Raw genomic sequence first — 12,067 nt, 5'->3', positions numbered from 1 at the left:
TAAAGACTTTAAATGTTATCTGAAGGTATTCTTCCGTTTAAAATATAATTGGTTAATGTAAATGCTTATCTTTAGACGTAATGGTTAATAGAGAATGAACAAAGTGATTTTAATTAGCTTCATACTGTGTTGTGTTCTGATTTCTCAGTGTAACTCCCGGTGCAGTTTCTTTTTGAAAAATCTGGTCCTGGTTTTCCATCCGTCCGCTCCATTGACTCTGAGGGGAGGCAGGTAATTCTTCTCTGTATGTCTGGCTCCGGTTCCAGTGGCTACAGGTGGTTGTAGTATTTTCCGGGTTTTTATTTGTACTTTTTCCTACTTTTCCTTGTGTTTTTTTTCCTCCTTTCTCTTCAGCCTGCCCTGCACTCTGTCTGGTTGAATTTGAATAGACTTTGGGAGGCAAGCAACGTCTCCAGTGTACAGCAGCACGAAGTCCCATGCTTTGAAAAACAAAAATATGGCGGGATGGAAGGATTATACTGCCTCAGAAATATTTCGTGCTCTTGGACGGCAATGCGTCTTGGGTTTGTTTTAAAGCTGTGAGGTTTTTGCGTGAACAGTTTTCGTCCCGCTGGAGTTATTGGTTTGAAATTTAATATGCCCTTTCATCAGAGGAGTATTGAGCCGCGGCGTGTGAGTAGGTTATCGGCGAGGGATGGCTGGATTCAGGGGGAAGAAACCGGGAGACGCAAACTGCGAAAACCCATTTTATTCTCGTCTTTGGATGAGGTTGGCTGTCATACACTGACCAACATAATCCACCAACTTTCCGACCTTTCTCGACATGCCAGCGACATCTTTCTGGGCATCGAGATGGAGGCAGGGATGGTGTTCAGAAGATCCTGCAGGATTCAGGGGCGGCTGCAAATTCTGCAGGGTGAAGTCTGCAAGTTTGATCCCAAGAAAATCAAAATCCGTAAGTTTGCAGTGTTGGTCACTTGTTGGTAGCAGTGTGACATAAAACTGAAGTGTGAGCAATACCTGTACAGTAAGTCCAGAGGAGTCATAATAAACCTCTTATTGAATCCCACAGACGTGTATATTATCGGTGCGTATACATGGCACCATGATACTTATGTACCATGAATTGTTATCACAGACTGATATTTACTGATTCCAGACAGAAGTGTGATTAAAAATAGTAAGTACTAAGTCTGACTGGAAACATCTATATTTGGCAGGTGTGTCTTTCCTTTGGACCTTTACTGTTCTTTTATAATAATATAGTCACTTTCTTGTGGATAGATGCTGGTCAAGTCCAAGGTGATTGTCACATTTTTCCCAATGAAAGAACTGAGGAGGAGTGAACACATGGCTTTATTTGTCTTGATTTGGACTTATGTTAATAGTGGCTTTGAGTTTTGTCAGAAATGATGGATCTCCTCTCAACGCACTGACCATCTCTGTGTAGGTCTTCAAAGGACACTGAGATCACAGAAGGCTTCACAACCTGTCCCTATTTCTCCTGGCTGTTTCATACATGTAAACAAAGTTAGTCAACACAAAGATAAATGGAAAATCAATTTCCTTTGCTGTGGCCCGTGCTGACTCTTGTTGTTTTGGGATTTCTTTTTCTTGCCCTTGTAAAGCTACCTCTTGAGGTCTTACACACAGGGGTTATATATTAACTCAGACTTTGACTCACACTATAGTGGCTGTGCTAGCTACATAAAGATTTGGAGATAGACCTGTCATTTTGTCTGCTCTAAGATATACCTGCAGTAGAGCTTTGCATGTCTGCTACTTTATACCACTGCTTCTGTTTAATAGGTTATTGTATGGTAAAGTTTATAAACATAGTAGTTAAGGAATCACGTTTCCCATTGATTCCCTGCATAGCTCCTTTGTTTATCTAATTTGCCTCTGAAATATGTTGCAAAGTAGGGTTTAGAAGACAAGCCTAGATTCCTCTGAACGTTGGTTCTGACTAATGTGCCTTTTGTTTCCTTTTTACTGTCCTTGTTCCTATGTATTCACCCTGTCTCGTGTATGACTGTGACTCACTCTCTCTCTCTGTCTGTCACACACACACACACACACACACACACACACACACACACACACACAGATTCAAAACTTGTTGCAGGGAAATGATAAGCTGAGCAGACAGCTCCCAGACACAAATGAATGTGTTGTATGATGAGCAATGGATTGAAGACCCACACACACACACACACACACACACACACGGTAGACCATCAGGTTGTGTTTAGGGAGGTACCCACTTCAATACAGCTACCTGCCATTTAACTAATCCCCTGTGTTATCGTGTGGCGTGACTTGACTACTCCTTTTTATCTGTACCTGTTGAAGTTTTGTTATACTCCTGGGCGAGGTTGGGAGTTCCTTTTTTTTTTTTTTCAAAGGTTCTTTATATTTAAGTAATTCACTCAGTCACTTAGTGGAAACTAGCAGCTGAAGACAAGGTGTGAGAGACTAGACAGGAATGCGGTGTGTTATGTAGTGATCTGCAGTTGCCAGCTCCCTCACAGCCCCAAGGCCAACACTGCGTGTACAGAAGCAATGACTTTAGATTCATTACAACATGTTTGCTTGACTCTAATTCTTTCCACATAACCAAACACCTGTCTTTCACAAAAATGCCTTTTGAATTACCCTCCAGTATTACTACAGAAAGTTGGCTTGTTGGATTTGAATATGTCAGGATATAGAACAGCTGGTGGAGTTGTTTTGAATGGATATTTGAATGAAAGTTGATATGTAATGCAGCAGACTTCATGGAACTAAGAATCATAGAAACATATTATAGTATTTTTCTGCTGCAGTAACACGTTCTTACAAAAGAACGTATTGCATAATTATATTAGCTCATAGTATCTATAATTAACATTTAACTATGACTGGTCACTCTGTTGTCTGAAACTACTGTGGGTCAGGATTCCTACTCTAACCTCAGCTCTGAGATGGATTACCAGTGAGGGTCAACAAGACGGGGCCCCTATATACTGGGGTACTGACATTGGGGAAAGAACGTTGTGTGTGTGTGTGTGTGTGTGTGTGTGTGTGTGTGTGTGTGTGTGTGTGTGTGTGTGTGTGTGTGTGTGTGTGTGTGTGTCTGTGTGTGTGTGTCTGTGTGTGTAGTGCTTTGTGTTGCCTAACTGTTTGTCTGCCTATGCACTCAAGTAATCAGAAGCAGTTTGAACAAGGATATGATAGGCAAATGGGATTTCCTCTCCATGTGTATTTTAACTGTCTCATGCCACTGTTCATCCATTTGTGGTGAAGTACAGGTCACAGGGGCAGAGGTCAAAGGTCATCCTTTCCACCCTCAGAGGGAACACCTGACACTCCAGAGTCAAGAGTTTAAACAAAGTCTAGTTTGGCTTGCATGGGTTACTGCTGCCGGCCAACAAGGGTCATTCAGCTATGGCTAGCTAATGGATTGCTACTGCCACACCCTGATGCATTAATGACATTAAGAGAAATGGGACTCCGAAGGAACAGTTTCAGGCACGGAGTAATAACAAGGAGAGACAGTGTGTACAGTCCCCAGGTGCTCCCATGGCAACAACATGTTGTTTGTGAATATGAGAAGAGCCTTTTAGTAGTTTTTCGAAGATTTGCAGCTAAAGGGGATCAGATTTATAGTGACATTTTCCAAATAAACCAAATTTCATTGTTCAAAAAGAGATATCAAAATTATGTTATCAAGTACTGTAAATCATGCTGAAGTTAGATAACTTTAAGATAAACTCTGTATGACCTTGATATAATTGAGCACAAAGGTGTGAAATGGTGGGATTCCCATTATACTCTCTTAAATTTTGAATCTTTAATATATTAAAGACTTGTTTAGGACTTCAATTAACCATTATTTTCTTTATTGATTAATCTGCCAAACAAAATGGCAATCTTCAAATGTCTTATTTTGTTCAAATGGCCCAGAACCCAAAGATATTCAGGTTACTGTCAAATAAGATACAGAAAATCATCACATTTGAGAGGCTGGAACTCAAGATTGTTTGGTGTTTTTGCTTGAAAATTTTCTGATGAGGAATTCAGTGATTATCACTATGGTCAATGAACAATTTTTTGCTTGTGAAGTAAAAAAAATAAATGACTAATTGTTTCAGCTCTAGACTTGTTTGGCCTTTCGTAAGATGCTAAACTAGCTAAACTGTGAGTTTAAAGTCAAGTGTGCTTTAACTGTATGTTAAACACTGAGTCTTCTTTTCTAAATATAACACTGGGCTGAATAGGGAGTACGCTATTTTAATGGAGAAAGTAGGTCGAACAAGTGAAGGTTAATTGGAGATAGGAGAGTTTTAGGGCCCAACTGTCAAATATCTTGATGGCCACTAGCTACCTGCTGCCGTTGGGCTTTGAAATACACACACACACACACACACACACACACACACACACACACACACACACACACACACACACAGAGTAAAAAAAAGACCAGCTGACCTGCTAATGTCCACAGTCCATCTTGCACACATAGACACACATGGTAACTGCCTGTGCATTCCTCCTCCTATCCCTGTGATATTTATAGATGCATGTATTTGCCTGATGATCTTTCATCTGTAGCATGCTATCATGTTTAGTATGTGTTGCTTCATCCAAGTGCTTCTTAAGGACCTGTGTGTGCATGGGCACATATACACTTGACTTGTCTGTCGATGGACATTTTTGGGTCAATCTGGCACAACTGTAAACTGACCATGAGTCTTTATGCATAAACAGCGCTGCTCAGTAATGATGATCACAACTGTGAAAATAGATCGCTTGACTGAGATCCAAATTGTGACAAAGAATAACAATGTGTAGTCATTCCTGGATAAAGTTATTTCTGTTTATGGTATTCTAACCACCTTCTTTCCCTGTTTTTTGCACAAACACACACATACATACACACCCCTGTTTGTCCCACCTCAATTCCTCCTAGTCACTATTCACTCAGGCCGGCCATGATCCCCTCCATTCATCAATTGAGAGCAGTCGTTACGCAGCCAGAATCCACAAGTCAGTTCCCACAGGGCCTGTTCCAACGAAAGGAGCCTGGCCTGGTTCTAGAGGTCAACCTGGTCCCATGAGAGACAAAAGGGAAGGGTTGGGACGGCCAGAGAGAGAGAGAGATAGAAAAATAAGAGCAAATAGGGGAAAAGAGTGGGAAAGGGCTGTAGCATTCCAAGAAGTGGAGGGATATTACCATTGACCTGGATCTGACTTGAACTTTCTGTGTGTGTGTGTGTGTGTGTGTGTGTGTGTGTGTGTGTGTGTGTGTGTGAATGCGTATACATCCAGCAGCCCTCTCTCACGCCTCTGTGCAGACTGCCCAGGCTGTTGACGCAGCCCTGGCGAGGGCACAGAAGTGTTTTAGGGAGTGAAAGAAGGAGACATTACTGATGAATAAACTCTCTTGTGTATTCGTCTTTGTGTGTGTATACGCACACATTTTCGCCTTTCAGTGTTACCACAAGATACTTGTTGATCATCACATGGAAAGTCCTTACTCCAGCTGCTTCTGCTCAGTGCTGTCCTCCACTTAATGAAATCTGTCAGAGACTGATTATCTGTTGATGGTATGAGGAGAGTAAAGTTGATAAGAAATGGCTAAATTTAGAGGTGTGTGTGGGCAGGCCTGACTGTGTGTCATCCCTGGTTTGAGCAGTGGTGCTAAACCTGGGCAAACTGCTACAGATTACCAGATCACTGTATTGTAGATACCAGTGTTTTATCAGTCATTTCATGCCAGCATTAGATGATGTTCTCTTCCTCAGCAATTGGCCTCTGATTTACTTCCTGAAAATGATGGAAATATCATAGACAGTCACTTCAGTGTTGGCAACCAATGAAAGCGCAGATGTCCTTGTTTGATCTGTAACTTTGCCTCCTCATCCATATGCTAAATTTCTGGTTCACTGTATAAAGTGGTGCATGACTTAGACATACAGTCAAGATTTAATCATGGCTGTCCATGAGCACACGTGCCTATGTTCACACACTCGGAAAAGCCAGATGCAGGACTTGCAGGTTGGCAGTTGCGGGTGCTGCAGGGTAATCCAGGGTTTAACCAGTGAGCAGGGAGATGAGCAAGATTTAATACCCACTGTGGTGACCTCTGCCAGGATCCAGAGATGGAGTGGGACTCCCCTTTGGCTCCTTAATTTTTCTTATATGGATGTTTTCTGTCTTGATGTTCCCATGCATTGATAGATGTACACATGTAAATTCTTGGAGACACACACGTCCACAAACAGACACATATCTTGCTTGCTTCTTTTGTTACCTGTCAGACTTCATCTTACTTTAGCAAAACCTAATTTTCATGTTTGCATACTCTTTGAAATCATTAAATCTAATATCAGAAAGTTTAAATAACGCAAAATTTGATTAGCAGTTTGTTACATTTGTACAGTCCACACTGTGCTAGAATAGGGAATATGTAATGCACTGCATGTACTGTATATGTGTTTGTATGTGCTGTTAGATTTTATATTCCTATCTGTATTACAACCTGTATATTCCATCATGGTATGTATTGTAGGCTGATGTAGACTGAGTGCAGTTGAACAGTGCAGTTGAAGAGTTCAAACTGAGGTTATGGTCCATATTTTACATAGCTGTTGTTCTGGAGGAAAAATATCACAAATAGCCAGATGTTCAGGTCTGATTGTATTTTCCTCTGAAGAGCCAAACAAGAGCTGAACTGACAGCAGAGCTCGGGTGAAATCTGTTGAGAACAGATGAGTCTGTGGTGAGTGTCATCAGAGCTTTGTTGCCCATTTTTTTTATCGTGTGAATTAAAGGTGAAAAAATATGCCTTTTGAGAGATCGTATACTCTTATACAATATGTGACAACACATTTTCACAGTGTGTGTGTCTGCGCACAGATGTGATGTGACTTTTCAGCATATTCCATTGTTAGCCACTCTCCCTTTTTGCGTCTGCTTTCCCTCCCTCCTTCCTCTGTTTTAGAGTCTCTTCCTCTTTGCCCTCTCCTACTCCCTGTCCTATATCTCGCTCCCTTTCTCTCTCTCTTCCTGTTGTTTCATATGGCTTCCAGACCTTTCCTCTCTCATCTCTGTCCATCCTCTGCACTTTGATGTCAGTCCACTTACTGCCACGCTGACCACAACAAAGACAAGGGTCCTCCTCCCTTCTTCATCTTTCTCTCGCTCTTTGTCTTACCTCTAGTCTCTTTTTGTCTTGCTCTATACATCTCCTTTCTATCTCTCTCTACCTTTTTACTCTTCCTCTGTCTATGCATGTTTTTTTTTTATCATGTTCTCTGTTTTTTGAATATGTTTGATATTCATAATCTACTTACCATTTAATTATGGTAGCATATTAAGTCTAGTAGCATATTAAGATGCTCTGATGATTGCACATAAACCCTTCTTCTCTTTGTTGTTCACGCAATCAGTGTACTGTAATTATACACCCATCCCAACCTGATGGGTGTGAATAACCAGGTTGAGGTAACAGGTTGAGGAATGTGTGCTAAATATCCGGTTAGAGCCACATTCTAAGTGAAGGAAACTGCAGCAGTGTTGTTGGTGTTTCTTGTTTTTCATTTCATTGTCTGAATTAGAGGGAAGCCAGGACGGCTCAATAGGGCGGCTGTAGTTTACAATTGCATGCAGATACAGCGGTGTGGTGTAACAAAGAGAAACAATAGAAAATCCTACCAAATATGAGTAATGTGTATCAGTTTGGTATGGTGTTTGGCAAATTGATTGCTGTTGAGAAAGTTGCAAAAATATTTCACCTGATGTAGCATGCACTATTGTAGCCTTTTTTTCTTTTCTTTTTTTTCTACAGCAACATGATAATCAATTACTGTAGCAGTTTCTTGTGTTAGCTTGATAATGTAACCTTGTGATTATCAGCATCAACCAATGATGATCTGGTTCAAATCACTGACTGATGTTCACACAGCAGCGTACAGCCAGTTTGAGATTCTAAATCAGGCCACACCATCATCATTGAGATACACAACAGTTTATTTTCCCAGCTGGTTTCAGCAGCTTTGTTCTTTGGTCTCTTCTTGTTTTCATTTGTATAGATGAGATGCAGCATTGTCACAGTCAGCCTTGGGCCTTTGTAATCATTTTTGTCACCAACTGATGCTCTAAAGCTACCCCCCACAAATGCCTTTAAAGTTATAAGCCTGCATTTTCAAGTTTTTCTTGTTTCCCTACCTTGGTTATTGTATGTTATGGATAACCTTTTGGTGACAGTTAATCTACGGTACTGCACATTTAACACAATGACGGGAACTGTACAGTTGCATGTGTTATGCCTCTTTTAAAACAAAACAAACACAATCTTAGGATAAATTTAAAGAAACCACTTAAGGAAAGTCTCACACGGCTCAGCTTCAGTCCGACAGAGTTACTGTATCACAGTAAACGGTAACTATATACTCGTCTTTAGCTGATGATAGGACCTACCTCTGTTTATCCCCAAATTTCAATCATGTTGATTACAAATGTGCGTGAACATCAAAGTAGAGTTGTAGCATTTTTGTAACATAATTTTTCATGTGAGAGAATAAATAAAAGAAATCTTATGAACACAACAACCACTTTTGATGGCAGCAAAATATAGTATTTACTGAATCCTGTTTAATATTATGACTTGCAGTGATATGCACATAAGGGAGGGAGACAAGACAGACGGACAAACACACATCCATACAGTATATAACGACATACTGCAGCAGGTGGGAGCTCATCTTACAGGAACATAAAGTCTATTGTTATCCTGCATCTGCACTTCACTGCACTCAAGGCCGGGAAAACACACTGTACTCACTCATACACACATACACTCTGACTCTGTGACCGCCTCAGGAAAAATAAACAGGGATTTTCTGCCACATCTGTCAGTTGTGCCACTTAACCATAGCACACGTGGACATGTAGACGCACACTCCCACGCCCACGCTCATGCCCATGTACACAAATTCAGTGAGTGGTCTGTCCTGTAGAGTAAAGTCCACAGCGAGCTGGGGCTTCCTCTAAATTTGTTGTATAGGTTAAATGAGACAAGAAGCAGTTAAATTTGGGATGATGCTGAATATTTGTGCTTCAAAACAAGCTTTGGGAAGATGAAGCTGGGGTGGAGTTTCAGCTATATTTGGACTGGCAAATCATTTCTCAGAGGCAGAAGTTCATTCACCTCTTTTCAGGCATATTTTTAGTCTTGTAAACATTGGTGACATTAGACAATTTGAGTTTCCTCAGCTGAATAGACAAGTTGAATAACAAGTGGGCGATTGAGGTTTTGTTTTAGGCAAGCAGAGATAATGTTTAATATTTGCGGGATCTTGTGGAAGTTGTTTATTCTTGCTCTGTGAAACTCTCCACACTGATCTCATCTTTGGTTGCTTTTAATATTGTCTGTCTAGTAGCAGACTTCTTAGAAGTCGCTCTGTGAAAAAAAATCAAAATGAATGTCTGAACCGAACAGCAAATTAAAAGTAGGTTAATTTAGTTGGGATTTAGGCAGATAGGTTTCCCCAGTTCTCTGATGGGAAAAGTCCCAGATATGAGTCAGTGAGACATGTATCAACTATCAGCAATGTTAGTAGAGATGGTGGTGGTGGGAGGCATTATGTCATTGTTGTGGGTGAGTTGTGTTTATTATTGCCCCAGGGAGAGAGTGGTCATATAAATTCTGTCAAAATTTTAACATGGCTGGTAAGAGTCTGTACTTCCAGCAGGGTTCATTAGTATGCAAAACCATCCCCTTTAGTTAATAATAATAATAATAATAATAATAATAACAATAATAATAATCTTTTTTTGTGAAGTTTGAAATCCATTGGGTTCTTGTTTCTGTGTCAAAAAGCTTTATTTCCTGTCTTGGTCGCCGCCCTGCCCTGCATGTGTTTTGTGTCAGAGAATGGCAACACAATCTGTTGTCCCACCAACGGTCAAAGGGTCCATTGTCCACATGTTGACCTAGGTTATTATATATACTGTGTATACATACCCCACCCCCTACTGTATAACTCCCATACACACATACAATAAACATGCATGTTTGTCTGGAAATTGAAAACATCAACACAGGTCTGATCCACTAATTTAATTCTTTTTACCCATTTTGGTTCTGATATTAGGAGCCATTATCATTGTCTAATCAAATCCACATTAATAACTGCACATGACAAATGTCCCACAAAAAGTTGCGTGAGCTGGGCTTTGCAACATACATTATGAGAAAACACAGTAGAATATGTGAAGTACTTGTGGCTTATTATTCATAGGTCATATTCCCTCTTTTTTGCTCAGGTCATTTACACTTCTCTCTTATAAACTCAGACACTCCATTCTTCTATCCAAAAAAAAATCCCTTTCCATGACAACTGTCAACCACAAATAACATAGTTTTTCTAGCAATCCGTTCAGTTATCTTTTTATTTTTGCTCATCAGACCATCAATGTAAATTACTGGGACATCTTTGGTGTATTTGCCCTCTACACCTACATGCATCTGCTCCAGTTTTCTTTTTCTGAAAGGCATTCACATATTAGACATAGACTGTCTTGATTCAACCACAGCCTAAATATTCCAGTTCTTTCTGACAGGTTTCTAAAAGATTATTTGGCACAGTTTCAACAACCCACTCATTCATCAGACCTTCTTGTCTCTCCCTGTCTGTCCTTCTATCTACTGCAGAGTATTTAAGACTTATGGGACTAAAAATAAAAGACTGATTGTCTTCTCTCTCTGCCTCTATCAGCTGTGTTGTTTTAGTTGAGTGTTTCCTCCCTCTCTTTACCTCACTGTCTTGCTCTTGCTCTCTCTTTACTTACTCATTATTCTTGACTCAGTTTAGTTCAATACACCTTTTTATCATGAGAAGATGTGACATTGCAAAGACATCAGAACGTATTGGCATATTTTAAATCTTGTTTGGATGACTCTCTGTAAATTCCCCCTGCCCCCTCTCACTCAGGGTGTGTGTACCCATACCAAGAATTTGAGTCGATTTATTTACTCTGCTAATTTTTTTAATTAATTACTAAACGTGATTATGGCTATCATGTGATGCTTTTGTCTCCCCTTTTCTTCCTTGAAGCAGATTCTTGGCTCATCATCCATCTCATTCTGTCTCCCCAGAACACTGCATGGTGTGTGCATGTGTGTGTCTGAGAAAGCGTCTGTCACTGTGAAATATGACATACTCCGCACAGGAATCCCCATTGACTACTGAATCTTCCTCTATAGCGGCTCTAGCTGCCTGCCTCATCCACAGAGACCTCATTGTGTGTGCAGTTTTTTTTTTGTGTGTATGTGCACGTACATGTGTACAGTTACACTTACTTGACCCTCCCTGAAGCTTCCATGCATCAGTATTTCCTGTGATACACAGACTACTTTTCAAGTACATGGCCTATTCCTGTCTGTGTCAGTTGTTGTGTTTTGAGACATCTGTGTATGTTTGGCTCGAGATCTGCTGCCACGTTGGTCCACCCACATGAAGCTTCGGGGGTTGTATATGAGAAAAACAGGTGTGTGTACTCTTATGACAACAACTTGACGTTTCTCTGTCCTTTCCCTTCCCTTATCTTTTACTGACCTATTTCCCATGTTATTTCTCAAATATATTTTTTCATTTCATTTGTCTAATCTCATCTTTCTTTCTCACTCTCTCTGTCATGTTTCTCTCATCCCCATGTGATGCATTCTTCTCTTTTTTCATCTTCAACCCTCTGAATGACTCAAAATTGCTCCCAAAAGATGAAATCCAAGACTATCTTTCTTCAACTTTTTGATTGCATGATCTCCTTACCTCCCATCTCCCCTTGTCTCTCCTCTATTTTCCTCCTCTCCTCTCCTCTCTACAGGAGAAAAATCAAAACCACCTGTTGTTTAATCCGTAACAAGCACTGCCTCAGCACCGTGCTGAATGCTCATGTATAAAGACACACACAAAAAACTGTGTTATAAAGGTAATTGTGGTTTTATGGCTGTTGATACAGTCTATTAAACGTGAAAGTTGGCTAAAGGAAAAAAGAAGTTCATGAGCTGGTTGCATCATGTGCACACACATACCTGCACTCAACAAGAACACACACA

General features: G+C 40.4%; 1 protein-coding gene across 3 annotated transcripts in view; it reads left to right on the top strand.

Moving 5' to 3' along the window:
- The first annotated feature begins 358 nt into the window (after positions 1 to 358).
- Positions 359 to 12,067, top strand: part of nhsl1b (NHS-like 1b) — a 104,285-nt gene continuing 92,576 nt past the window's right edge. The window contains exon 1 of one of the 3 annotated variants that reach the window (XM_023400455.2): positions 359 to 916. In XM_023400455.2, the coding sequence (XP_023256223.1) occupies positions 598 to 916 (319 nt within the window). In that variant the 5' untranslated portion in view covers positions 359 to 597. The remainder of the gene's footprint in view (positions 917 to 12,067) is intronic. The other 2 variants (XM_023400452.2, XM_023400453.2) reach the window with 2 other exon arrangements.

This window comes from Seriola lalandi, unplaced genomic scaffold, assembly GCF_002814215.2.
Source record: "Seriola lalandi dorsalis isolate HSWRI2012SDOR001 ecotype SW California unplaced genomic scaffold, Sedor1 jcf7180002052504, whole genome shotgun sequence".
NCBI lineage: Eukaryota > Metazoa > Chordata > Actinopteri > Carangiformes > Carangidae > Seriola > Seriola lalandi.
This window is presented reverse-complemented; position numbering and strand designations above follow the sequence as displayed.